At 42.4% G+C, this 27,568-nt stretch overlaps 1 protein-coding gene across 2 annotated transcripts in view; it reads left to right on the top strand.

The window, feature by feature from the left end:
- The window catches only part of plce1 (phospholipase C, epsilon 1), a 368,859-nt gene that overhangs the window by 244,721 nt on the left and 96,570 nt on the right, over window positions 1-27,568 (top strand). For both annotated transcript variants that reach the window (XM_078566023.1, XM_078566021.1), the window contains exon 5: window positions 25,368-25,513. In XM_078566023.1, coding sequence (XP_078422149.1) covers window positions 25,368-25,513 — 146 coding nt within the window. The remainder of the gene's footprint in view (window positions 1-25,367; window positions 25,514-27,568) is intronic.

Genomic DNA, 27,568 nt, shown 5'->3' with positions numbered 1-27,568 from the left:
CAGGCCAATATTCAGGACTGTTCTTTCAGTGTAACTACAGGCCGCAGGCCAATATTCAGGACTGTTCTTTAGTGTAACTACAGGCCGCAGGCCAATATTCAGGACTGTTCGTTCAGTGTAACTACAGGCCGCAGGCCAATATTCAGGACTGTTCTTTCAGTGTAACTACAGGCCGCAGGCCAATATTCAGGACTGTTCTTCAGTGTAACTACAGGCCGCAGGCCAATATTCAGAACTGTTCTTTCAGTGTAACCACAGGCCGCAGACCAATATTCAGGACTGTTCTTTACTTGTGCATTCTTTTGAAGCTGTTAGCATTTTCCTGGTTTTTGAGTTTGGCATCTATGATGAAATGCAACCGATGGCTCCTCACTGCAACAATATTCCTGAACCCTAGCTTCAGAAAATGATATCTAACTAAAACAACATGTTATTCCCATTTCCCAAACTCTACATTTTGACATCTTTGAATGAAATTGGGAATTGGTACAAAATGTGAGGACTATTTTATCCTCTGATCTTGCATTTACAGAGAACTAAACTGAAAGGTTTAACTGCCATCTGTCTGGTTACGCAAGATTTTCTTTATAACTTGTTTTTAAGATGTGAGCGACACTGGCGAGGCATATTTTAATGACTCACCTCTAATATCCCTGAAAGCCTTAAGAGTCAACCTCACAGTGTGAGACTGAAGTCATGCTTAGGACAGAGCAGGGTCTTTTCTCTAAAGGACATTGGTTACATTTTACAACAGTTCAGAAAATTTTGTGGTTATTATCTGGTGCTGGGAGGAGGTCTTGTGGCACAGTGGGTAGTGTCTCTGCTTCTGAGCCAGAAGCTCCAGGTTCAAGTCCTACTCCAGGATTTGATGGCCAAGGAAAGTGTGTTCATAACATGGCCGACAGATTGAGTATCAACTTGTAAATCCTTCCAACATACGCCAATGACATGTGGTAAGAGCAGGACAAATTACTGGTCAGCCATGTGATGGAAAGAAATTGGAGCCTCTACCATCACTATCCATAGCTCCAGGCTACAACATGCATATGAGAGTTACGTTGCCACAGCAATTTGTACTCCTTTGGGTCTGGTTGGTTCCATTGGTTGGACAACTGGTGTTCATCAGCTTGGTGCCAGCATCATTGAGTTCGATCCCATTCTGGCTAGGATGGATATGGGACCCGCCTCCTTGCCGTACCCATGATGGAGATCGTGGCTCTGTGTCTCTGGGCAGAGAACTGAAGAAGATATCTGGTTCTGGCTCACAAAGGCCAGATTCAGTGAATTTTGTTTAGATAAGTTTCTGACACGTGTAAGTGCCTTGGTTAAGAACTCCTACTTCCACCTCTGTAACATCGTCCGACTCTGCACCTCAGCTCATCTGCTGCTGAAACTCTCATCCATGCTTTATTACCTCTAATATTGACTATTCCAGTGCACTCCAGGATGACCTCCCATCTTTCATTATCCATAAACTTAAGGTCATCCAAAACTCCACTGTCTGTATCCTAGCTCATACCAAGTCCTGTTCATGCATCATCCCTGTGCTTTCAGATCTACATTGGTTCCCTTTAAACAACATCTTGATTTTAAAATTCTCATCCTTGTTTCCAAATCCCTTCATGGCCACACCCTTCCCCGCCTCTGTAACCTCCACCAACCCGACAACCCTCGAAGATAATGGGTGCTGCTCTGATTCTGGCTACTATTGTATTTATGAGGTTTATAAGATTATTACATTTTGGGACTACTGTGTTTTTAAATTTAGCATAAAATGAAGGGAGTTATGTGAACTGTTCTGAAGTCTGCCTGATAGTAAACCTTTGTGGCTTGATGGTTAGAAACCAAAGGAATGCTTAGACTGTTTTACTAGGAAGAAGGTGCAAACTATTTATGCTTGGAGGTAATGGCAGCAGCCTGTGTATTAACAGTAGAGACTGGGAGTCTCCAAACTCTGAGAAAAGTGTTGAGGATGTTGGGTTGTAAACAGTTGTGCTTAAAACTGTCCATTTAGTTCCAAGATAAAAGAGAGTTGAATTATCAAGGATAGCTAATTACTATTTATACCTAGCTACAAGGCCCATGTGATTCACATTGCCATGGGGAAGAATGCAGAGGAAGCCATTGTAAAGACCAATTTACAGACTTTCCTAGAATATCACAGAATATCACAGACAGTGTTTTTGGCCTGCTTCAATCTGGGAGAGAGAGAGCAGCTAAAGGCCAAAAGGGCCTCTGCGGCTTGTCATGCAAGAATGCAGGTGGAAGCTTGCGCTCAGATTGAAAAGATCAAATTCGTGGAGAATTCGGGGCTGGAAGAGTCATCTAGCCTGGGCTAGAGGGACAGCCTTCAGGAAAGAAAAACCTCACTTTGAAAGACAGTTCTAACATTGCAAGTTACCAGACTTAAAAAAGGAAAGAACAAGAATAAACTTTTTGTAGGTAAGAATCATTTTAGATTGATTCTGGGAAAATAGATTGTCTACACAAAGGGCAGCATAAAGTATTCCTGTGAAGTGTGTTTTTTTTCAGTTGGGCTAAGAATAAGGAGGGGCAAGTATTCTGTTCTGTGGTTTGAAGTATAAATTGCCTACAAAGATAGTGTTTAGTTGATAGTGCTTCTAGTCATTTGTTATAGTAAACATTATAAAACATGAAATCTTGACATATTATTCTTTTAGCTTGAAGTTCGAATTTCTTTTTTAAATTATTGGTCTTTATGGGGATCGTTGTACCACTTGCATATCCCAGATTTTAATTGCTCCATCTTTGGTAGCTGTGCCTTCAGCTGTCTAGGCCCTAAGCTCTAGAATTTCCTCCCTAAACCTCTCCTTCGCTTTACCTATCTCTCCTCCTTTAAGATGCTCCTTAGAACCTTACAACTTTTTGACCGAGCTTTTGGTCATCTGCTCTAAAACCCTCTTATGTGGCTTGGTGTCAAAATTTGTTTGATAATGCTTCTGTGAAGTGCATTGAAACATCTTACTATGTTAAAGGCACTATACAAATATGTTGCTGTTATTATAATCATCATGATGGGATTCAAACTGTTACTATAACATTCTTCAAACCAAATTACAAGTGTGGACAAGGGGCAACAGGTTGAAGAAAAAGGGTAAATTTAAGACTGATACCAGAAAGCAACTCTTTCCTCAAAGAGTAAAAGATATGGAATGAATTTGCAATGGATTAGTGAAGATAAAATCCACTTTGAGAAACAATTAGATGTTGCGATAGGTGGACTTCAGGGGTTTTCTGAATGAATGAACTAAGGTAGGATGAATGGCCTTTCTTAAGTGGCGAACCAAGAGCAGAGATTTTTGTTCTATCTGTCTCAGCTGGATCCTAATCCTGAGTATATCTCATGCGCTGCAGCACTAATTCATTATTGGTATGAGGTTATAGGATTTTATGTTCCAGCATAGCTGGATATAATCCAAATGGACCCTTTGATGGTTTCTGTACTACACCATCTTTACAGAAGTGCAAGTAGAACAAAAAGGATATCAAAGAATTCTGAGAAGTTTGACAATTATGTGGCATTGCCAGTTTCTGTGTGGAATAAAGAGTCAAAGGCTGCTGAACATTGTGTTTGTTTAGCTTGTACGAAATAGCAAAACTCTTGTCCTTATGATATGCCACTGATTGAATTGATGTTCATATTTAGTCAACTGTATTCATATATGCTGTGTTTCTTTATCAGCTTCAGCCGTTGTGTCTGAGGTCCAGTGTTTATTGATTGTGGCCTTTAACACAATTTTCAAATGATGCAAATCCTTCTTTAACAATACTCAAAATCAATAGTTTGGAGTGTATGCTTCACTCAGAATCCTTTGAATGTGATTTATTTTTGATAAAACTGTGTTGACTCCGCTTGATTATATTCTGATTTACTAAATGTCCCGCTACTGCTTCCTTAGTAATAGATTTTCCCAGTGACAGATGTGAGGCAAACTGGCCTATAGTTTCCTTCTCCCTGTCTCCCTTCTTTCTTGAGCGGGGCCCTACATTTGCAGTTTTCCAATCAACTGGAACATTTCCAAAAACTGGGGAATTTTGGATGATTACAATCAATGTATCCACTATCTCTGCAGCCACTTCACAGAATCACAGAATCTTAATGGCGCAGAAGGAGGCCATTCGGCCCATGGTGTCTGCACTGGCTCTTCAAATGAACATTATGACCTAGTGCCATTGTCCTGCCTTTTCCCCATACCCCTGCACATTGTTTCCATTCAGATAATCATCTAATACCCTCTTGAATGCCTCAATTGAAGCTGCCTCCACCACACTTCCAGGCAGTGCATTCCAGACCTGAACCACTTGTGTGAAAAACCTTTTTTCTCACATCACACTTGCTTCTTCTGCAAATCACTTTAAACCTGTGCCCTTTCGTTCTTGGTCCTTTTACGAGCGGGAACAGTTTCTCCCTATCTACTCTGTCCAGCCCCCTCATGATTTTGAACATCTCTATCAAATCTCCTCTCAAGCCGCCTTCTCTCCAAGGAGAACAGTCTCCAATCTATCCTCATAGCTGAAGTTTCTCATCCCTGGAACCATTCTTGTAAACCTCTCTGCACTCTCTCCAATGTGCTCACAACCTTCCTATAATGTGGCACCCAGAACTGTACACAATATTCTAGCTGAGGTCTTATATAAATTCAGCATAACTTCCTTGCTTTTGTACTCCATGCCCCTATCAATAAAATCCAGCATGCAATATGCTTTATTAACTGCTCTCTCCACATGTCCTGCCACCTTCACATATACACCCAAGTCTTTCTGCTCCTGTACCCCCTTCAAAGTTTCACCCCTTATTTTATATTGTCTGTCCATGTTCTTCCTACCAAAATGCATCACCTCACACTTCTCCACATTGAACGTCATCTGCCACCTATCTGCCCACTCCACCAACTTGTCTATGTCCTCTTGAAGTTCCACACCATCGTCCTCACAGTTCACAAGACTCCCAAGCTCCGTATCATCCGCAAACTTTGAAATTGTCCCCTGCACACCAAGATCTAGATCATTAATATATATCAGGAACAGCAAGGGTCCCAATACTGACCCCTGGGGAACTCCACTACAAACCTTCCTCCAGCCCGAAAAGTATCCATTGACCATTACTCTCTGCTTCCTATTTTTCAGCTAATTTTGTATCCACATTGCTACTGTCCCTTTTATTGCATGAGCAATAATTTTTCTCACAAGTCTGTTGTGTGGTACTGTGTCAAATGCCTTTTCAAAGTCCACGTACACCACATCAACAGCATTACCCTCATCAAACTTTTCTGTTACCTCCAGGAAGTTAGTTAAACAAGATTTCCCCTTTAGAAATCCATGCTGGCTCTTCCTTATCAACCCATATTTTACCAGGTGACTACTAATTCTATCCCGAACAATTGTTTCTAGAATCTTGCCCACCACTGAAGTTAAAGTGACTGGTCTGTAATTGCTGGACTTATCCTTACAACCTTTTTTGAACAAGGGCATAATGTTTGCAATTCTCCAGTCCTTTGGCACCACCCTTGAGCCTAGAGGAGACTGAAAGATTATGGCCAGTGCCCCTGCAATTTCTACTCTCACTTCCTTCAATATCCTTGAATGCATCCCAGTGCCTTGTCAACTTTAAGTACGGATAGTCTATTCAACACTTCCTGCTTATCAATTTTGAACCCTTCTGGTGACAGAGTTTCCTTGTCTGCCACCATGGCCTGGGTAGCATCTACCTCCTTGATAAAGACAGATGCAAAGTATTCATTTAATACTTCAGCCATGTCCCCTGTCTCCATATGTAAATTCCCTTTTAGGTCCCTAATCGGCCCTACTCCTTTTACCACCTTTTACTATTTATATGCCTACAGAAGACTTCCCCTTTATGTTGGCTGTCAGTCTTTTCTCATAATTCCTCTTCACTTCTCTAATATGCTTTTTCACCTCCCCTCTGGACCTTCTGTATTCCTCGTGGTTCTCAATTGTATTTTCTACCTGACGCCTGTCATAAGCGCACTTTTTCTTCTTTATCTTAATTTCAGTCTCCTTTTTCATCCAGTGAGCTCTGGATTTGTTTGCCCTGCCTTTCCCTTTTGATGCAATATACCTTGACTGTGCTCGAACTTTGAAGGTAGCCCATTGTTCAGCTACAGTTTTTCCCGCCAATCTTTCGTTCCAGTCTATCTGGCCCAGCTCCGTTCTTGCCCCATTGAAGTCGGCTCTTGTCCAGTTAATTATTTTTACTCTGGATTGTCTTTCATTCTTTTCTATCATCATCCTAAAATGTACAATACAATGATCACTGTCCCCTAAATGCTCGCCCATTCACAGTTGATCTAGCTCTGAAGAAGTCATACGGGCTCGAAACATTAACTCTGTCTTTCTTTCCACAGATGCTGTCAGACCTGCTGAGTTTTTCCAGCATTTTTTGTTTTTGTTTCAGATTTCCAGCATCCGCAGTACTTTGCCTTACGCTTGATCTACTTTGCCCGCCTCATTTCCAAGAACCAGGTCGAGCAGTGCATTTTTTCTTGTTGGAATGGATACATACTGCTGTAGAAAATTCTCCTGACCACAACCTAGGAACTTTTGCCGCTCTCCACCCTTTACTCTACCACTGTCCCAGTCTACATTCGGGTAATTAAAGTCCCCCGTTATAACTACTCTATAATGCATGAATCTCTCTGTAATTTCTCTGCAGATTTGTTCTTCTACATCCTTCTCAGTACTTCTTTTGAGATGCAATGTTAGTTCCACAGCGTATTGTTCTAAGAAACTGTCTGGAATGAACTCTGAGGTTGGCCAATTTTATTTGTCCAAGCTATGTGAGGATTAAAGTCACCCATGATTATTGTGTACCAAAGTTCTGTCCTTCTCAGTCTTAAACATATTCAATGATGGAGCATCGACAGCTTTCTGGGGTAGAGTTCCAAAGATTCACAACCCTTAGAGTGAAGAAACTTCTCATCATCTCAGTCCTAAACGATCAAGCCCCTATCCTGAAACTGTGCCCCTGTGTTCTAGATTCTCCAGCCAGGGAAAACAGCTTCTCATACCTATCCTGTCAACCCCCTTCACAATCTTGTACGTTTCAATGAGATCACCTCTCATTCTCCTAAACTTGAGAATATAGGCGCAATTTACTCAGCGTCTCGTGAGGATAACCCTCTTATCTCAGGGACCAATCTAGTGAACCCTTGCTTTACTACTTCCAATGCAAGTATACCTTTCTTGTCATTCCCAATAAAGGCATGTTAAAATCATAACTTTAAACATGGACTGTATTCGTATAGAACTTTCTGGAACCACCTTTTCTTTTAAAAATGGACATTAAATGGGTGACTAAGAGGCTGCCGAAGGCCAGGTGACATTTACAATTTCTACACAGACTACCACATGTCTCCAGAAAGTTCCTAATTGAATAACTATTGGCAGAGGTCACCCCCTTGAATGGACATATGAAGACGACCCATCTGTGGATCTGCTATTGTTTGTGGACTTACTAGAATCTATAGACCCTGAGACTCCTTGTCTCTGAGCTTGATAGTTAACAAAAGAAACAATCAGAAGCCAGTTCATCATAAGGCGATGTGAGGAGACCCTCCACCACCTATTTTCCAAAGTATAGCAATGGCTTCTAGATTTAAACCATTCTAGGTGGATAATACAAGTATTTGATCAGGTGGGCACCTGATCAAAGCAGTCTTCAGATAACAAAGCTTTTACTCCAAGAATCAGAAAGAAACTAATCAGTCCGCAAAGAGCCCAGCAGAGATAGAAGCAGACAGGGCTTCTATGCCTTTTCAAATCTGGATACTGCTACATCAAGTTCTCCATCCTGTTCCTTCTCAATTCCACCAGACAGAAACTTGCTATCCTGGTATGAAGACTATAAGTAACTAACTCCAAGACCTGCTGAACAATTCATCCCTTTGAGGAAATCCTGGAATTATCCTGACATATGACTCCAACTATTTGAAATCCACCTAGGCTATCCTTCTAAGGTGAAAAAGCCTTCTTCACCAGGCCTGCAAAGTATGCTTCTTTCCTAAGATGAGCCAAAAACATGAACTCCAACCTGTTCCTATGTTTGTAACTGGTAAAAGTGCAGTATCCTCTTTCACTGTATTTTCTTGTCTGAGTGTGTGTATGTGTGTGTGTATCATAGCATTATACCTTTGAGGTGAATGTGCGAATAAATAATCCTCTTTATTTAAACCCATGAGAGCTTGCTGCTGGTTATTCCAATTGACCACATTCTGGTACTGAGAAACCCATACATTTTCCTTTTCAAACACTACAGTGATTATGGACAGTAAGGGAAGGAAATTGGGGGTTCAGTTCACTTTCTTGTCCATAACACTTCCTTAAATATGAGGACTAAAATTGCACACATTATTCCAGGTGTGGTCTCACTAAACCTGTACAATTGTAGCAAGACTTTTTTATTCTTGTATTCCAATCCCTTTGCATTAAAGGTCAGTGTGCCATTTGCCTTCCTAATTGCTTACTTTACCTGCATGCTAACTTTCTGTGTTCTGTGTATGACACTCAAGTCTCTCTGAACATTAACATTTACAAGGTTCATGCCTTTCAAAAATATTCTGTCTTTTTATTCGTATGACCTTTAGTATTAGGTTTGTGAGGTTTAATGTGTGGGACTGTGTAAATAGCACCTCCCATAATGATGATTTAAGAGAACACACGGCTAAGAGAGGCAAGGGAGAAGGTTCATGGCTTCAGCAGTGTAACACCTAGTCATGGATAGCTGTACATAGTTCAGTTGTATAAAATAAACCAGTTGTTGTTCAAACATAACAACGTCTCAGTAATTATTCCAAAGTAGACTAACCAACAGTGGTGATGGACCCCAAAACACTAAAAATTCAACTTTCAAGAAGATTAAATACCAGACCTGTAAAATAGGTGCCAAAACTGCAGCACTCTGTAAGACACAGTTAAAAATTTCCAAAGCTTCTCTATAGACAAAGTGGAGGCAGGAAGAGTCAGAAAATCAACTTTCAAAGTTAATCAGGGCTGCACCACAGCAGTTGGTGGTCTGTGAAGAAAATCCCGATCCAGCGATTGTAGGCTTCAAGTCAGAGAACCAAGCAAAGAACGTGGAGCTGGTGAGCAACCCTTAAAAAGGGGAAAACTGATTTTAACAGTGCACTGGGAAGCTGGCACTGGGAAAATTGGATCCCTAGCAAGGGCGAATTATGGAAAACCCTGCTGTCTGGGTCTGAGTTTGGTGCCATTACACATGGCGACTGTGAGGCAGCACAAAAAAAGAGCAGCTGCAAATACCTGATGCTCCAGGGGAGTGAAGAGATTATTGAAATAACTTAAACCGAAGCAGTTTTTAACCAAGAGGCTGGATAGTGCATGAAAGCTTCAAATACTGGAAGGAAAATTTTTAAATTTTGGGCAACCCACCTAAAAGCTTAAGCACCTTATGCTATCTGACAGGTTTGGACACATGGAAGGAGTAAATCAAACTCAGAACTGGGCACTTTGGTGAAAAAGATTCTTGAGGTTCTGAATTACTTCAGGTTTGGACAGTATGTCTGAAGCTGAACAGGTCAACACAGCACTTTATTCCATGGGAACAGTAGCGGATGGTGTTATTGCAAGACAAGGCATCAATGAGACCTCTGGTGAATTTGAAAAAGCTTTAAAATCCTTTGATAACTATTTCAATCTGGGGAGCAATATTATTCTGGAAAAGGCCAAATTTAACAAAAGGATGCAGAAACCAGGTGAACCAGTAGATGCTTTTATTAATGACCTTTACAGGCTAGTTGAAGGATGCAAGTACAGAGACCTAAAAACAGAATTAATACAAGATCGCATTGTATTCTTGTTACTGAAAAATTCCTTTCTGGCTTATTGCAATCTAAGGAAGTCCTCATCTTAGGTAAAGCAATACATCTGATGAGACAAACAGAGATCTGTAAACAGAACAGGGCAAAACTGGGGGTTAAGACAAATCTTGGTTCAGGAAACCTCCAGTGGTCATACAGTTCCTTAAGCCCAGGAATGTAAAAGAAGCATCAGAAAAGGTACAATTTGGAGGGATCTCATTGCCTTGTCAGGTGAGTGTCCAAGCTGTAAATGTTGTCCAACTCTTGTCATTGTTGCTGCCCAATCAAAATGTGCTCTACTGAACCACTGAAAGCTTGGAGTGGATTCTCAAGACACAGCAGTGGAGATGGCATTGTGCTGCCACCACTACCTGATACAGATATTATGCAGTCATGCAATTAGCTGCCAAGATTCAGTGGGTGGATGAATGATGAACAGTGCCATGTTCATTATCCCATCCACTTTCCCTCTTGCCATCCATCTATCAGCACACGCCTACACTGTTGATCCTTGACCAGGTCCCTCACAGCTGCACACTGTCATGACACAACAGCGTAACTAAGAGTGAGGAAACCAGTAGGGCTGTCAGTGGTCATGGAGCACAGAGTGCTACCTGGGAGCCACAGCCACAACTTACATGGCTCCAAGCACTTGCATAGAGCATTAACAATAATCATTGATGATGTGGTGAAAATGGTTAGTGCATGTAAGCACACAAAAGTGAATGAGAGCATTGTAATCTGATTGGCTCACAAACCTTTTTGCCTTACCTGCACCTGAGGGCAGCCTGTTAATTGGGCAAATGTCATGGCTCTCTGTGTCTGACACCAAACCTACAGGGAAATTAATGTGATCCCCACAGGAGCAATCACGGCATTAGTTACAGCCTTAATGCAGCTGTGTTCTGCTGACTGGGATGTACCGGACAGGTGGTCTGGTGATCCCTGGAAAGATCCTGAGGCATAGAGTTGAGAGCGACAGTTACCTTCACAGCCACTGGCAGGGCATCGGGGTCGATGGATTGTGGCTCGAATTACTGCTGGACCATGTGATGTGTCTGTCAGCACCTCACAGCTTAACCTCAGTCGCCTTTGGCACTGGTCCTCTGTCGTGTTGAGGTAGGATGTCCTAGGTTTGAACACCCCTCCCACAGGGTAGTGCCTGGTTATCCTGCCTCTCCTCCTCCTCCTCCTTCCTGGTGCGTGGGCAGCAGCCTCTTCCTCCTGACTTTCTGTCCCCCCTCTGGCCTCTGGTTGCTCACAGTGACTGGCTTCTATGGCCTCTATGTGCAAGGCTGCCATGCCCATCTTCCGTATTCCTTCACACAAAGTGCTATGTGCCCTTCTCCGGCACAAAGCTCCTCCTGGTTCATGGGTGCATGAGTCAGTAGGGGCAAAAATAATTGCCCTGTGCCACCAGGAGCCCCACCCTCCTACTGCCTTGGATTAAAGTAAGACTGTTGGAATTTGTTTTATGCCACTTCTGGGGCTTCTGGGTATTATGATCCTTGATCAGACTCCTAAGTTTTTGGTAAGATCCAGTTAGGGACCTTAGAGTAGACACTTGTTCAGTGAGTAAAGCCACAAGATTCCACAGGTTTTGAATAAACAAAAATAAACTTTACTAAACAAGGTCAGGAAGATAAAACAATTTCTATCTTATATTCTAACATTCAGGGTTAATATGAGGTACATGTGAACTAACGAGCAAACTGTGGTTGAACACACCACACTGCACAATAAATGGAAGATGTGACCAAGACAGAGTCCACAGATTTCTCAACAACCCACCCAGACATCAATGAACATTGTGAGTCAACCAATCTCACTGAAACTCTTGTCTCTCTCACGAGAGATTCCAACTTCACCTTTGAAGATTTCATCTTGGAATTCTCTCCACAAGTCGCTCCAACTTGGATGGCCTCAATGATGGCCCGCCTTGCAGGATTTCAATCTCGAGATTCCGTTCCCCTGGATTCCCAAATCTGGATTCAAGCACAACATCAGCTCTTTGGCTGTGCTGCAGAACAGTTCTGCTCCAAAGGGATTCCTTCACCCAAATGCCGGCAGCACCGAGTCACCAACCTTCTTGGACCTTCAGGGTTTCTCCCAAACCTGCTTCTCGAGCCCTCTTCACTTAATGTCTGCTAACTGAAAACCCTTTTCCTACCTGGAGCCTCTTTTTCTGCTCCTCTCGTATTTAACTTAACTGGGACCTCTTCCTGTCCCTGTTCCCTGTCCCTTGCCTGGGATTCTTGTCTTCAATGGTGCTCTGCTCTTGGTCACATGATGTGGGGTTTTGCACCGGGCACGCTTTCTGTGCAGGCACACTGCGCCCATCCTTGGCCCAAAGAACCCAAAATGTTGAGCTGCACATGTGCAGCTCACTCCTGGTCCACGTATGCGCGGGAACTCCGAGGTCTGTTGGGAGTTAGAGTTCCCGATCTCCACTCTCAACTCCAAAGTAAGACTGGCTTCCATAACCTGGAGCTGTGAATAAAATTTGTTCTGTGCTACTTCTGGGGCTGTGAATAAAATTTTTAAGCGAATTCCACAGGGGTACCCCCCCACTCCCCCACCCTCCAACCAAAGGAGTTGTCCGAAGAGGGACGCCAAGTTCAAATCTGCTCTTACTGGGTCTGCTCTGCACACTTTGGGTTCCACACCCCTAGGCTAGCAAAACCCGACTAAAGTGGAGGCAGCTGATGATTTAAATAGCCAGCTGCCTCTCTAAAACGTGCATGTGTGAAATGTGCCCCACCTCCAAGGAAATGAAAAGTTCAGGGGCAAGACTTATGAGTTTTGGTCAATTCTGCTATTTTCACCACAACAGAGAGGCTCTGGTTGCAGCAAGAATCTGGGCCGCATCCTGCATTCTGAACACAATTTGATAATTCTGCGCAGGGCTCCTTTAAGAAACGAAACTAAACAGATTTGTTTTCCAGCCAAAGTAGTTTAGATCCTGTTTACATCTTGATTACCAGGAAATTTTACAGAAAGCCCCCAAACACAGATACAAAATCTACACTAATGAAAAGCCATAAAACACAAAGACATAAAACATAACGTGTGTGTCCTCATTGCTTGGAAAGCAGTCTGTTAGTTGAAAATGTAGTGAAAGAAACAAAAGAGTAAAAATTGAACTTTGTCCCTTTTTTCTGGGGAAACTAAACAATTGATTAAATAAACAGCACCATGCAGAAACCAACTCAGAGTCTGAAAGTCTGTAGCTACATATTACGTTCCAGAGTCCCAAAAGAAACAGTCAAACAGTCTGAGTGACACTCCCAATCGCTCAGTGGATAAATACCCAGCTACAGTGTGACAATATTAGCCATGCAGATCCAGAAGTTCCCAGCTTCTATCCCTGGTCAGTGCTGAGTGATATGCAGCAGTGAGGCCCAACGATTGACTTCAGTGCCCCTTATCTATACTGAAGGAAAGGCCAGATAGGAATCGCTGCTCCTCACTGATTTAGTAAACTCTGTCATGATCACATGATCAGACTCAAATGTGATGTCCCTGAGGTAGAAGCATGTGCCAAGGCTCATCACTGTCTCACATACAACAGAAGAGGGAGACAGCTAGCAGCATGGAACAGGACGTCAGCAGGAGTTGCTGCCTTCTGAAGAAAGAGTAATGGGGAGAGAAAATCAATGGAACAAAATCTGTTTATAGAAACATTGGTTGCATAACAGTTTGAAGAAAGAATGATAGAAAACAGCTATAACTGTTGGCTGAGCTTGTGACTTGTGTCCAACATCCAGGTATGTGTGAGCTTGTGGGATTTAACAAACTTCCGGCTGGCATTGAACAAGGAACTGAAAACTACTGAGGTAATCCTTAAAAACTTGCTGGAATGAATCAATACTGGAGGAAGCCTGGTCAAACTGTAACAATTTGTCATCATAACAAAATTCGGTCATCTTCCAGATAAGCAGTTAAGGGGTGAGGAAATAGATGGACATGTTGAAAGTATGAGATACAGTAAGGTGGGAGGAGGTTCGTGTGGAACAGCACATGACCTAATGAGCCAAGTGGCCTGTTCGAATGCTGTAAATACTATGTAATCTAAATTCCATCTAACTGAGTGGGCAGTGCTATCGTCAGCCATCACAGAATGAGATAGCCTCACCCTTCCCTACCTCTGTAACCTCCTCAAGACCTACAACTCCCTCCCCCAAACTATCCACTCTTCTAATTCTGGTCTCTTGTGCACCTTTCTCCATGATTGTCGGTCCTCAACCACTTAGGGCTTTAGAGTTCCCTCCCTTTACCTCTTTGCCCCTCCATTTCCAACTCCCTCTCCTGCTTTATGATCCTTGTTAAAACCCAGCTCTTACTGAAATTTTGGCTGCCCATCCTAATATCTCCTCTTTTGCCTTGATGCATATTTTATTTAAAATTACACCTCTTTGAAGCACCTTGAAGTGCTTCATAGGTGCTATTATAAGTGCAATTGGATGCTGAGATCAATGTGGCTGTGTTGCTGTGGACGTTCATATATTTGGACCAAACTTTAGGATTTCTGACTTAATTGTAAGAAGGATATGAATATGGCAAACAAGGAATGAGAAAAACATATGGCTGGAAGGTTGGATTCTGTAGGTTGTTGTATTGTACAAGCTGCGTGTGATGGCAGAATGGAAAATGTGCTTGAAGTAATCAAAGGCTATGTACCGAGACTAAAATCTATTCCAGGGTGAGCTGCCAAGCTGATTATCGAAGCAGCTGACTTATGTATCAGAGATGAAATAATTTCTGCATTTTTGGTACTTTAATCCTTAACTACAGAAGCCATAAATGCCAAAATTGCAAGGAGCAGCAATTTATTTCATTAATAATTGAAAATTGCATCATCATTACCAGATGTAGCTTTAAGTCTGCAGGACTAGTTTCACCAGTTGGATGAGCTTGCCTAAATGTGCAACATCAGTTTGGTTGTCTGAGCAAAGGGCTGTGTACTATAGTGGAGTTCACTGTGTCACGGAGTTTACAGGAGGCTGTACAGGCTGTATTGTAATTTTAGACCTTACATGCTCAGGGACTATTCCCTGCTTGATTTTGATTGATTTGGCTTCTCTTCTTGCACCCATGTAATTTCTATACACAACAGCTACGGTAAATGTATTTATTCCTTGCAATTAAGGTTATAACTATTTTGGTATGAAATGTGAGGTGGATTTATTGCCATGTGCCTTGATGCTGCCACTCATCTGTGGGTCTGTTCAGCCGCTGTATTAAGTTACTGCTCCACAGACTACTCGGTGATGTCTGTAAGAATGTAATTTGTGACACCAGTGGTCACTCCAAGTAAATGCTCTGACTCAATGTTCAAAAAGGCTAGATTGCTGCCAGTAATGCGGAGAATGCTGCCGGAACTCTGAAAAAAGTTTCTTGCAGAACGAGGAGCTGTGTGTGAAAATAATGTATCAACTGTATCGATGATGATATAAAATTATAAGGGTAAAGCAGAGCAGGCCGTTTAGCTCATGAAACTTTCCCTCCATGTGATTTTACCTAACGTGGTCTAGTCTACTCAATCCATTCAATCTCCCCAGGACCAGGGTCTGGAGAGCCTTGGCGCTCACCATTCATGTTTGGAGGGTGCACAGACCAGCTGCCATGGTTACCCACCATGTGCCATACATGGCTGCAGACCAAACTTTTCTTTCCTAAGTTGAATAGGTACACAGTAAGCTTTTAGAGATGAAATGGGTACATAGTGAATTTCCTGAGACGAAACAATACACAGCGAGTTTCTGGGGGCAAAAGAGTACACAGCGAGTTTCTTAGGGTGAAGGAGTACACAGCAAGTTTCTGGAGGCAAAAGAGTACACAGCGAGTTTCTGGGGGCAAAAGAGTACACAGCAGGTTTCTGGGGGCAAAAGAGTACACAGCGGGTTTCTGGGGGTGAATGAATACACAGCGAGTTTCTGGGGGCAAAAGAGTACACAGCGAGTTTCTGGGGGTGAATGAATACACAGCGAGTTTCTGGGGGCAAATCAGTACACAGCGAGTTTCTGGGGGCAAATCAGTACACAGCGAGTTTCTGGGGGCAAATCAGTACACAGCGCGTTTCTGGGAGCAAATCAGTACACAGCGAGTTTCTGGGGGCAAATCAGTACACAGCGAGTTTCTGGGGGCAAATCAGTACACAGCGAGTTTCTGGGGGCAAATCAGTACACAGCGAGTTTCTGGGGGCAAATCAGTACACAGCGAGTTTCTGGGGGCAAATCAGTACACAGCGAGTTTCTGAGGGCAGATCAGTACACAGCGAGTTTCTGGGGGCAGATCAGTACACAGCGAGTTTCTGGGGGCAAAAGAGTACACAGCGAGTTTCTAGGGGCAAAAGAGTACACAACGAGTTTCTGGGGGTGAAGGAGTACACAGCAAGTTTCTGGGGGTGAAGGAGTACACAGCAAGTTTCTGGGGGTGAAGGAGTACACAGCAAGTTTCTGGGGGTAAATGAGTACACTGCGAGTTTCTGGGGGTGAAGGAGTACACAGTGGCTTTCCTGGGGCGAGGGATTGAGTACACAGCAGGTTTCTTGTGGGCGGGGTGGGGCGGGGGGGTGATTGAGCACACAGTGAGTTTCCTGGGGGGGGGAGTGCAGTGTTTGAGTACAGAGGGTTTCCTGCAGGTGGGGGGCGGTGATTGAGCACACAGTGGATTTCCTGAGGGGTGGGATTGAGTACACAGAGGGTTTCCTGGGGGGAGGCGGGATTGAGTACACAGAGGGTTTCCTGGGGGGAGGCGGGATTGAGTACACAGAGGGTTTCCTGGGGGGAGGCGGGATTGAGTACACAGAGGGTTTCCTGGGGGGGAGGCGAGATTGAGTACACAGCGGGTTTCCTGCGGGTGAACGGGTAAATAGTGAATTTAGTCACTGCCCTTTCACTTCTTTGAGCCAAATTGAAATCCTGCCAAGACCAATGTCTTCTCTCTCCACATGAAATGCATTCAGGCTTTCTGACGATAAGTGTGTAGTAAATTTCCGTCTCAATTGACCTCCCAGTTCCCAACTGACTTTAAATAATAATAAATAAAAGAAAAACCATAACATAAATGAGCTGTTCTCTTAAAAACTGATCAGCCCATTCAGACTTTCAGTATGTTTGTTAAGTATTCATGAAGCTTGTTTATCTGTTTGCTCAGTTATCTGATCCTGTAAGCTGATAGTGGTGGATAAATACTTTGAGGATGCCAAATGGTGGAGTTGATTATCGGGTCCTGCGGAGTAAGGTCTGTCTGGTTAAACTGAGTGACTGCCAGCTTGTGATACTTGACATGAAAATGGGGACCGCTGCCCATATATTCAGCTTTTGAAAGAACGTCTACAACCTTCTTAGCTGCTTTCTCCTTGAGGCCTTGATTCTAGGACAGTGTCTCCCACATTTAATTTGTAACATTTGGCCAGTCTCTTGTAAATGAGCTACACTGTAGGGGCAGGGTAGGCTGGTCGTGGGGGTGCTGCTAACTACCTTTGCTTGAGGACTGAGTCCGACCTTTTGACTTGGGGGCCCGCATGGAGTGGTCACATCATTGACATGACATCAGAGATGATGCGAAATGTCATGTTGCCCTGATGGCGTAAATTCGCAACATTATCCTGGATGGCAGCCAGCAAGACCCAATGAGAGCCGACTTCACTGAAGACTGGGGAGAGAACCATCCAGCAGCTGTAGGGAACCAGGAGCAAGAGCAAAATAAAAGCCACTTTGCTCTTTACAGTGATAAGTCATACAGTAGAGCACTCCCTGAATAGGTGAATGTGGTGCCACTGATGAGTGTGAGGGCTGCATGAGATTTGAGTCCATGAAACACCTGTTGTAATAAAAGCAAAATACTGCTGACGCTGGAGATCTGAAATCAAAGCAGAAAATGCTGGAAAAGCTCAGCAAGTCTGGCAGCATCTGTGGAGAGAGAAACAGAGTTAACGCTTCGCGTCTAATACAACTCTTCTTCAATATTATCTCGTTTACGCACAAGAGCTCCTCAGAAGCTAATTTCCCCCCTGTTTTTGCCACCACAGACTCTTCTATAATGATAACATTAAAGTGGATAATTTTCCTTTAACTTTGAGTTGTGTGGCATTTAATTCCCTCTGTGTCACTTCTGTAAATGCTAATCTATCATTCTTCAACTAATTGTTTGGTAACGTCTCAGTATTCAGCATGCACTGAAATCCAGTTACAGCGAATGACATGAAGAGAATTAAAATAAACAGCTTTTTGCTGTTTTCACATGAGTATCATTGATCAGAATTTCCATTACAATGTCCGAAACCTTCAAATTAACCAGTCTCGCCACTATAATTCTGCAAAAAACATCTTTCTCCATAAGACTGTTCACTTTTGTTGTTTCGGTTCACTTCAATTCCATGCCAAGAATGGATAGGGTTGGCTGGGAACTGGGAGGTCAATTGAGAAGAAAATTTACTACACACTGTCTTCAGAAAGCCTGAATGCATTTCACTTGGAGAGAGAAGGTCTTGGCAAAATTTCAAGCTAGCTCAGAAAAGTGAAAGGGTGCTAACTAAATTCACTGTGTACCCGTTCACCCCAGGAAACCCACTGTGTACCCATTCAACCCAGGAAACCCATTGTGTACCCATTCACCCCAGGGAAACCCACTGTGTACCCATTCACCCCAGGAAACTTACTGTGTACCTATTCACTCCAGGAAACCCACTGTGTACCCATTCAGACCTTGTACCTATTCACCCCAGAAACTCCTGGAAAAACTCAGCAGGTCTGGCAGCATCGGCGGAGAAGAACAAAGTTGATGTTTCGAGTCCTCATGACCCTTCAACAGAACTAAGTAAAAATAGGAGAGGGGTGAAATATAAGCTGGTTTAAGGTGAGGGGATGGGTGTGTGCCCATTCACCCCAGGAAACTCACTGTGTACCCATTCACCCCAGGAAACTCACTGTGTACCCATTCACCCCAGGAAACTCACTGTGTACCCATTCACCCCAGGAAACTCACTGTGTACCCATTCACCCCAGGAAACTCACTGTGTACCCATTCACCCCAGGAAACTCACTGTGTACCCATTCACCCCAGGAAACTCACTGTGTACCCATTCACCCCAGGAAACTCACTGTGTACCCATTCACCCCAGAAACTCACTGCGTACTCATTCACCCCCAGAAACCTGATGTGTACCTGTTCACACCCAGAAACTCATTGTGTACTCATTTAACTCAGGAGACTCACAATGTTGCCATATTCATCTTGGGAAACTTACTGGATACCTATCCAATTTAGGAAAGAAAAGTTTCAAATATATTTGCATAGAAATTGGTCTCCAACCATTTATGGCACATGGTGACTAAGCCATGGCAGGCGGTTTGTGCTCCCCAAACATGAATGATGTTATGATATGGCAGGTGGTAGTTGCTGGGCTGACCAAATCCCAAAGGAAAACTTGGCCAAGCTGTCACAACAAGTTGCAATTTGTATTTTTATTACAAGAAGGTGTGTGTACTGAAGTCAGAAGGAAAGATTCCACCAACACTTTTGGAAATTTTAAATATTAAATGAAAACATTTATCAACAAAAGAAAACTTGAACACACAAGATTACAGTTACACCATTAAATTTAGTCTTATAACATTTCCCAAAAGATTTCTACTTAGCTAGACTCACAAATAAACACCTTTTTTCAGGCAACAGTCTCTATAAATTCTTAATCTATAAAAACATCCAGTAATATTACTGCAAGGCACCGACTGTGGCTATAAGGAAGGTATTTCTCAAGCTTCTCTTCCCCCTCTCACTCGACAATGGAAATCCAAGGCTTGTAACAAAACCTTGCTTTCTGGAACAACAAGACACTGCTCTGGAGTGGCTAGAAGCTGCTTTTTCACAGGTCTGTCTTCGTATAGCCCACCCTTCAAGATCTCACATGGCCACACCCCTCATACAGCTTTCAATCTTCCCTTAAATATATTTTCTCCCCTTTTATCTGTTCTTAACCTTCTTTTGAAAGTTACCTTTCTCAGAATCTAAAAAGCTTTCATGTTGTCATTATGGCCAGCACTTTTGGGAAAAATGAACTTAATAACTTTGCTTTATTTATGATCTTTGCCAGGTGTAAAACTTCCTTTATGTCTCTTTGAAATTCAACAGTTCATTCCTCCTCATTTACCTCTTAATGAAAATTCCTATTCAGGCTTTATCTACTGGGATCCCATCTTAACTTGTCCATTTCCACTTCAAAATGCCTGCTCTTACACCCAAGCCCTTTGATGATTTAAACTATGCAGTCTGACTGTCTTCAGTTTAATTAAATTAATCACACAAATGCACAACATGCACACAGCCTCCACAAGCCTGCTTCACAGTATCCCATAGTAATATTGGGGGAAAAAATGACATTTTCTTTACAATGATGAGGCCTGATTTTCTACAATAGTCCTCCCCAGCATGAGTTAGGCAGCGAGCACACGGTCATGGCCTGGATATAACTACCGACTGGCACCAAATCGAGAATGGATTTGTGCATTGCTGCATGCCTTAAGGAGCTGTAGTGGTGCGAATCCCCTGCAATATTCTGGCCAGCAGGTTGCTCTGAGAAACACCAGTTTGTTGGACCCCAGCCCCACAATGCAATCCCTAGAATGAGGAGAGAATGTTTTCCAGAATTACCAGGAGGTCAGTGACTGCTCCTTTTATGATCCTCCAATCTGAAAGTAGCCCATAACCTTCAATATTTAATTTATTTGACTAGGTTTGGAGCAGTGTCCACTAGGCAGAATCCCGAGAAATGTGAGATGTGCATCATGAAAATGGAATGTAAGTGCTCCTGCCTGTGGGAGCCTTCCTTCCACACCAGGAATGCCACCTGGAAATGTTTGTCAATGGCAGACAACTTGCATTACAGCTTGCACTCCTATTTCTTCCACTGATTGTGTTGGGAACTGGCATTGAAGGATTTTTAGACAGAGGAAAATGAGCCTCAGTGTTTTCCACATTGGAGTTGGCTGTTGGACCAGATATAAACTTTCGTAAAGTGCTTATTTCACCACTTTCTTATGAATGTTCTTCATAGTTTCAGGAGTCTACTTGTTAGTACCTGCAGTACTGAAGATGTGCAGCATTGTTGAGATAATGTCTTTCAGATGAAACATAACACCGTTTCCCTCTGGCTAGATTAAAAAGATATTCTACAATACCATTTATTTGAAGATGAGCAGGGAGTTCTCCAGATGTCCTGACCAATGTGTTCTCTCAGTTAACACCATCAATAACGGACTATTGGTCATTAATTTATTAGCTGTTTGTGGGATCTTGCTGTGTGTAAACCAGCTGCTGTGTTTGCCTCATAATGCCTACAGTTCAAAAGTAATTGATGGGCTGTGAAGAGTCCTGAGGATCCAAAAGGTACCAATAAGTGTGAGATCTTTCTTATCACTTATTTAAAGAAAATAATGTTCTAGGAGCTATTTAGGAATGAAGATGAATGCAAACTCATACTTATGAACAGGACATTGTTGAGTCTTGCAGTCAAAGAGATTGTTGGGAAGAACTGATACAGAAAGGTCAGTCCTGAGGCAACCCACAATAACACAGAACAAGTGGGGAATAGGGGTAAAATCCAGTGGAAAGGTAAACCAGGCAAAGTGTATAATGGATGGCTGACCTGCTGCTGTCCATTTTGCAGAAGGTTGAATTTCACTCTCTATGGTCTTGGTGTGGAACTTATCTGTTCTTACTGACAGTGCCCTCAGATCCAATTGGAATGCAAGCTTATTGCTTTCTGAGCGGTAAACTAAATCTTCAGCTGTGGAAAGTAAACCAATTCATTAATGCTCAGGATTGTGTGCAGTTTGACACTGTCATAAGTACCTAGGGGTGGGTTAGGATTAATTTTGAATTTGCTGTCTGGATGGTAACCTGGCATAGCAGGTCACCTGTCCATGGTAGAATCCGCCCCATTTTCAGCTCATTGACAGGTTCTACAATGGGTGGGTGCTGCACTCCTTCAGGTTATAAAATTGGAAATGACTCCCTTGGCATCCATTAATCTAGAGAGAGGTTCCTGATTAGTTTTTTTTACTCTGTTTATTTCTCTTATTTTTATTGAATTCAAATTTCACCATCCACCGTGGTGGGATTCGAATCCAGGTCCCCAGATCAGAGGGGCAGCAGTGGCACAGTGGTATTGTCATTAGACTGGTATTTCAGAGACCTAGGGTAATGTTCTCCCACCACGGCAGATGGTGAAATTTGAACTCAGTGATAATCTGGAATTAAAAGTCTGATGATGACCATGAAACCAATGTCGATTGTTGTAAAAACCCATCTGGTTCACTAATGTGGGGACATCGGGTGACAACCCTTACCTGGTTTGACCTACATGTGACTCCAAACCCACAGCAATGTGGTTGACTCTTAAAATGCCCTCTGAACAAGGGCAATTAGGGATGGGCTATAAATGCTGGCCCAGCCAGCGAAGACTACATCCCATGAATGAATAAATATATATATATAAATTGCACCAAGTACGAGATACTTTTGACTAATTGTAGCTTGGCTAATTGTAGCTGGAAAGCTTTAGCTGAATTTGTCCATATTTAGCATTGCTCTGAGGATTCCTATCCCACCAATAGTGGATTCGTGAAAAATTAGGGTAAAAGTTCAATTTAAATTCTTAAGCGTCAATCATGGAAAGAATTTAGTAATAGTAAGGATTGGCGGGTAGTAAATATTTTACTTTGGTTCTGTGCTGTTGTTTGTTAGCTGAACAAAAGGGAAGATTTCAGACATCACCTCACTAAAACCACCGATTAAAGCAAATATATTTTTTATTTCTTTTTGGGTGATGCTGGCAAGACCTTATTTACTGACCATCCCTAGTTGGCCTTCTTGAACTGTTGTACTTTTTGTTATGATTGTGCTTCCATGTTAGTTCTAGACAGGGAATCTAACTCAACCAAAATGTAGGAACAGCAATGTATATCTAGGTTAGGATAATGTGTGACTTGGAAGTGATGGTGTTCCTACAACATCACTCTCTTGTCCTACTTGGTAGTAAAGGTTGTGGGGCCATGCTGTTGAAGCAGGGTTAGTAGAATGCTACAGCTGCAATGCATCCAGTGGGCCTTACTGCAATCTCAATGATCAAGGGGTTAGATATTAAATTTCAGTGGAAAGGCCACTGATCCAGTAAAAAGCTGTCCTGGATGGTGTGTGTGTAGCTGCATCCATCTAGGCGAGTGGCGAACATTTCTTTACTCTTGACTTCAGCTTTGTCGATCACCAGATAGGCTTTAAGAAATCAGGACTAAGTACACACAGCCTTTGTCCTGCACTTGTAGCCACAGTGTTGAAATGACTGGGCTCATTAAGCTTCTGGTCGATGGTGACCCCAGAATGATGTTGGTGGAGGAATCAATGCTGGTGATGCCATTGAAGATCAGGAGGAGGAAAGAAAGAACTTGCAATTTAAAAGCGACTGTCATATTTTCAGGACATCACTGAGTACTTCAATGCCAATAAATTATTTTGAAATCTAATGATTGTTATCTGAACAAACACAATTTGTGCAATTTCCATATATCGAGTTCCATAAACAGTGGTAAGAAAAATTACCAGATAATCTATTTTTAGTGGTTTGCTTGGGGGAGAAATATTAACCACAACGCTAGGAGAGGTACCTGCACTACCGTAGAAAAGTGCCATGGGATCTTAACATCCACCTGTACGGGGCCTCGGTTTAACTTCTTATCCAAAAGATGGCACCTTTAGTGTCTGTCTGTCTTTTGTGCTTAGATCTGTGAGTGTTAATGTAACAAAGACTTTTTAGGCATCATTGTGACATGGTTATGTTTTGTTCCAATAAGAAAGTGTATTTTTTTATTATTTCACAGTCGTTGGCTATCCCTAATTGCCCTTGAGAAGGTGGTGTTGAGCTGCCTTCTTGAACCGCTGCTGTCCATGTGGTATAGGTACACCCACAGTGCTGTTAGGAAGAGAGTTCCAGGATTTTAATCCAGTGACAGGAAGGGAATAGCAATATAGTTCCAAGTCAGGATGATGTGTGGCTTGGAGGGGAACTCGCAGGTGGTAATGTTCCCATTCATCTGCTACCTTTATCCTTCTAGTAGGCAGAGGTCGTGGGTTTGGAAGGTACTGTCTAAGAAGCCATGGTGAGTTTCTGCAGTACATCTTTTAGATGGTAGAAACTGCTGGTAATGTGGGTCGGTGGTGGAGGGGGTGGATGTTTAAAGTGGTAGATGGGTGCCAATCAAGCGAGCTGCCTTGTGGATGGTGTTGAACTTCTTGAATGTTGTTGGAGCTGCACTCATCCAGGCAAGTGGGGAGTATGTTACCATATACCTTGCCACACATATTTAGCAATGGGCAGAGGCAAAAGGTGTGAGTCATTGTCTCAATACGAAAGGTATATCCCATCTGTGCAAATATTGTGCAAACTAATATGGAAAATAACTTACTCCAATGCACAATTCTAAAGAATGGGTCATTCTGAGGCAATCACATGTGTCACAGCCCTTTGAAGAAGACATAATGGAGAACAAATGGGTGATGTGGTGCCATAATGAATGAAAGCTCTACATAACAGCTATACAGTTATGTTACAAGACCAGTATTCTAGTGCCTGGACTAATAATCCAGAGGACATGAGTTCAAATCCCAACATGGCAGTATGTGAATTTGAATTCCGTTTAATAAAATAAAATCTGGAAATGAAAAGATGGAATCAGTAAAAGTGATCATATTGGACTGTCATTAAAAACCTGACTCTTTCACTCATGTCCTTCAAAGGAAGGAAATCCGCCCCCCACCCCCCCAACATATAGCCGGATAATATTGCCACAATATGTGGTTATTTTATGTTAATTGCATTCCTATTATTCTTCACAATATATTTCCCAATCAATATTTAAGTAAGAGGGCAATGGGCAGTATACTAGTTTAGACTGGTGTGACATGAGTTTTAATCTGACCCCCCTCAACTGCTGAATGAAAACACCTCCGTTTGCTGCATATAATTGGCCTATGTGAAGGGGGCTGCATGAAATTACCACAATGTCCAGTCAGCATAGGCTTACAATGGTATAGCGTTCAATTGAAAACGTGATTTTGGAAATGTCTGGTGTGGGAATCAAAGGAGGAAGAGCTGTTCTTGTGGAGATGTTCAGGACAAAGGACAGTCGGATTTATTGTTGCTACACATAAGCCTGTTGACAACAGGTGTCCTTATTGCAAAGTGTTCAATTCCCCAGTACCACCATTCCTCACACTGTTGAGCACAAATTTTCTGAAAGGATCTGTTTCTGAATAATGGGGATCTTAAGCATTATCAGTTGAATTGTGTGCTCTCACCAGAATAAGTAGAATCACCAGAATCTCACATTAAGTATATATGTTCGTGTGGATATTACTGTAGCAACGAATGGTTGAATGAGTAGATGTGATAATGGATGGAATGGCTTAGGTATTTAGCACCTCACTAAAAGTAAACCCATCATGTTTCAGGTGAGCTCCTGGGTGACATGGTTGATCCTGACTGCCGGCTCCATGGAGGAGAAGAGGGAAGTGTTCTCTTTCTTGGTTCATGTGGCCAAGTGTTGCTGGAACATGGGTAATTACAATGCAGTGATGGAATTCCTGGCAGGCCTCAGGTATTGTTGATTCATTCCTCCGCTGAAGTGGGTTCAAAGTTAAGATCAGAATGCATTTTTCCATATTATATACAAGCCACTTTGATCATGAGTTGGCTTTGGCACTTGTTCAAACGTTACTTTAGATAAGTTAGGTCAAATCAGCTCCAGTTGTTTGACAGGAGTTGAAAGAAGAATTTAGGAGAATTAATAGATTGTTCAATACTTTTGCATTAAAGGGAGCAGTGTTATGCGACAGCCAAACAATTTTACCATCAACCCAAATATTATATATTATACAGGAAAGAACTTCTGCTGTGTTTCTGCTGTGCCATCCTTACATTCCAAGTCCAGTAACTTTCCCCTTGTTTTAGGAATCATATTGCCAATGTCATGACTTTTGTATGGTTGTGCTCTCTTTGAAGGAACTATCGAGATAGCGCAGGACACCACCAAGACTGAAAAGATAAGAGATAATAGGAGTAGAATGTTGCATCTGTTCTTCAGTTAGCAGTTGGATGGCCTGTGCCCAATCTGCATGTGGCTTAATTTTTTAGGTATATCTCAAAGGTTAAACACTTGAATATGTAAATGAGGAGCCAAATGCCTGCTGGTCAGCTATGTTATTGAGGCCAGAGCCTGAGATCCAATTTTGTTTGAACCTTGGGCCACTTGGTCCAGAGATACAATGGTCTCAATGCTCCAAAACTGGGCCTGAACAGAGGCTCTAATGAATTGTTAGCATGATGACAGTTAAACTGGTCTTTGGCAATAGAGCAAAACAGGTGATGATAAATCAGTGGGCAAAGAAAGTTTAACAGGGGTAAAGTGTGATGGTGATCGGCAATAGCACAAAATTTGCAACAGCCAAGGACTAATCATATCCTGATGAGGTAATCAGCCATGGTGACTGCGGTGTCACAATCATTTTAGTGACTAGGAAAAAGACTTTTTACACAAATTCCTATCTATACCATCCAGTTTAAATACAAGCCCATCCCTGCCCTAGTTCAAGAACATGTCCACCATTATCCAAGTCCAGTTATTGCCCATCCAAACCCTGATTGAGTATAGTCTTATATGCAATATAAATACCTTCTTATAGGTAATGTTCTGTTGGGGAAAATGTCATTGAACTTATCAGAGGACTTCTATAGTTTCCTTGTTCTCTTAATTTGAACCAAACCTGATTGTGTACAAGTTTGTTCATTGAATATGGAATTGAACTCAGGCATGCTATTACAATCTCAGTAGAGTCCAGTAACTTTTAAAAAGAAATTCGAACTCCTAGTTACTAACTGAAATAATTATGACACAAGGTTTCACATTTTAAACAAAAACTTGTACTGTACAAGAGTTAATCAAAGCAACTATTACTAACTTGATACTATATTTCGTAGACAGTTATGCTATAAACCTGAAAATCTCGACAGCTCACTCCTTGATCTACTTTTATTTCCAACCACAAGTTCCCCTATACTTTACAGGATCTTGATGGTTCCTTCACTTCTCCTGAAACCAAATGAAGGGTGCCACAGCTCTCAGGAATTCACTTTGATTCTTCTCAGTGTTTCCATTATTCTCCGAGGTATGAGATTTTTTGGGGTCCTTTTACTAGCATCCAGCTAGGTGAACCCTCCAGCTGTCCTTCAACACCTCATGTTTGTGGACTCTCCAGCTCAAGCATGAGCCTCGTTACATTCTTGCTTAGTGACTCCAAATCAAAAACACCCCTGGTTCCTGGTAGCCCTCTGCTACAGGTTCCAGCTGCTTTACAGCCCCTGACCCAATTCTTCTTTGCTTGTTTCAGTGAGAAGATCACCCAGATAAGACCCAAAACCAAGAAAAAAAACTCCTTCCAATGTATCCCCATGGCAACATGACATATCTGGGATGTCCCAGATAGAGATTCAATCTAATATCTCCAATTCCCAAACCTCCCCTTTGTTCTGGGGAATCATATGAATAATTTAAGCCCCTTATTGAGACAGCTGTAGACATCCCATCCACCAAGAAGCTTAGCTTCCAATACTTCCCACTATGATATACTAAACAAACGTAGGCCACCCTTTGATT

The sequence above is a fragment of the Cetorhinus maximus genome, chromosome 20 (assembly GCF_964194155.1).
Source record: "Cetorhinus maximus chromosome 20, sCetMax3.hap1.1, whole genome shotgun sequence".
Classification (NCBI taxonomy): Eukaryota; Metazoa; Chordata; class Chondrichthyes; order Lamniformes; family Cetorhinidae; genus Cetorhinus; species Cetorhinus maximus.
This window is presented reverse-complemented; position numbering and strand designations above follow the sequence as displayed.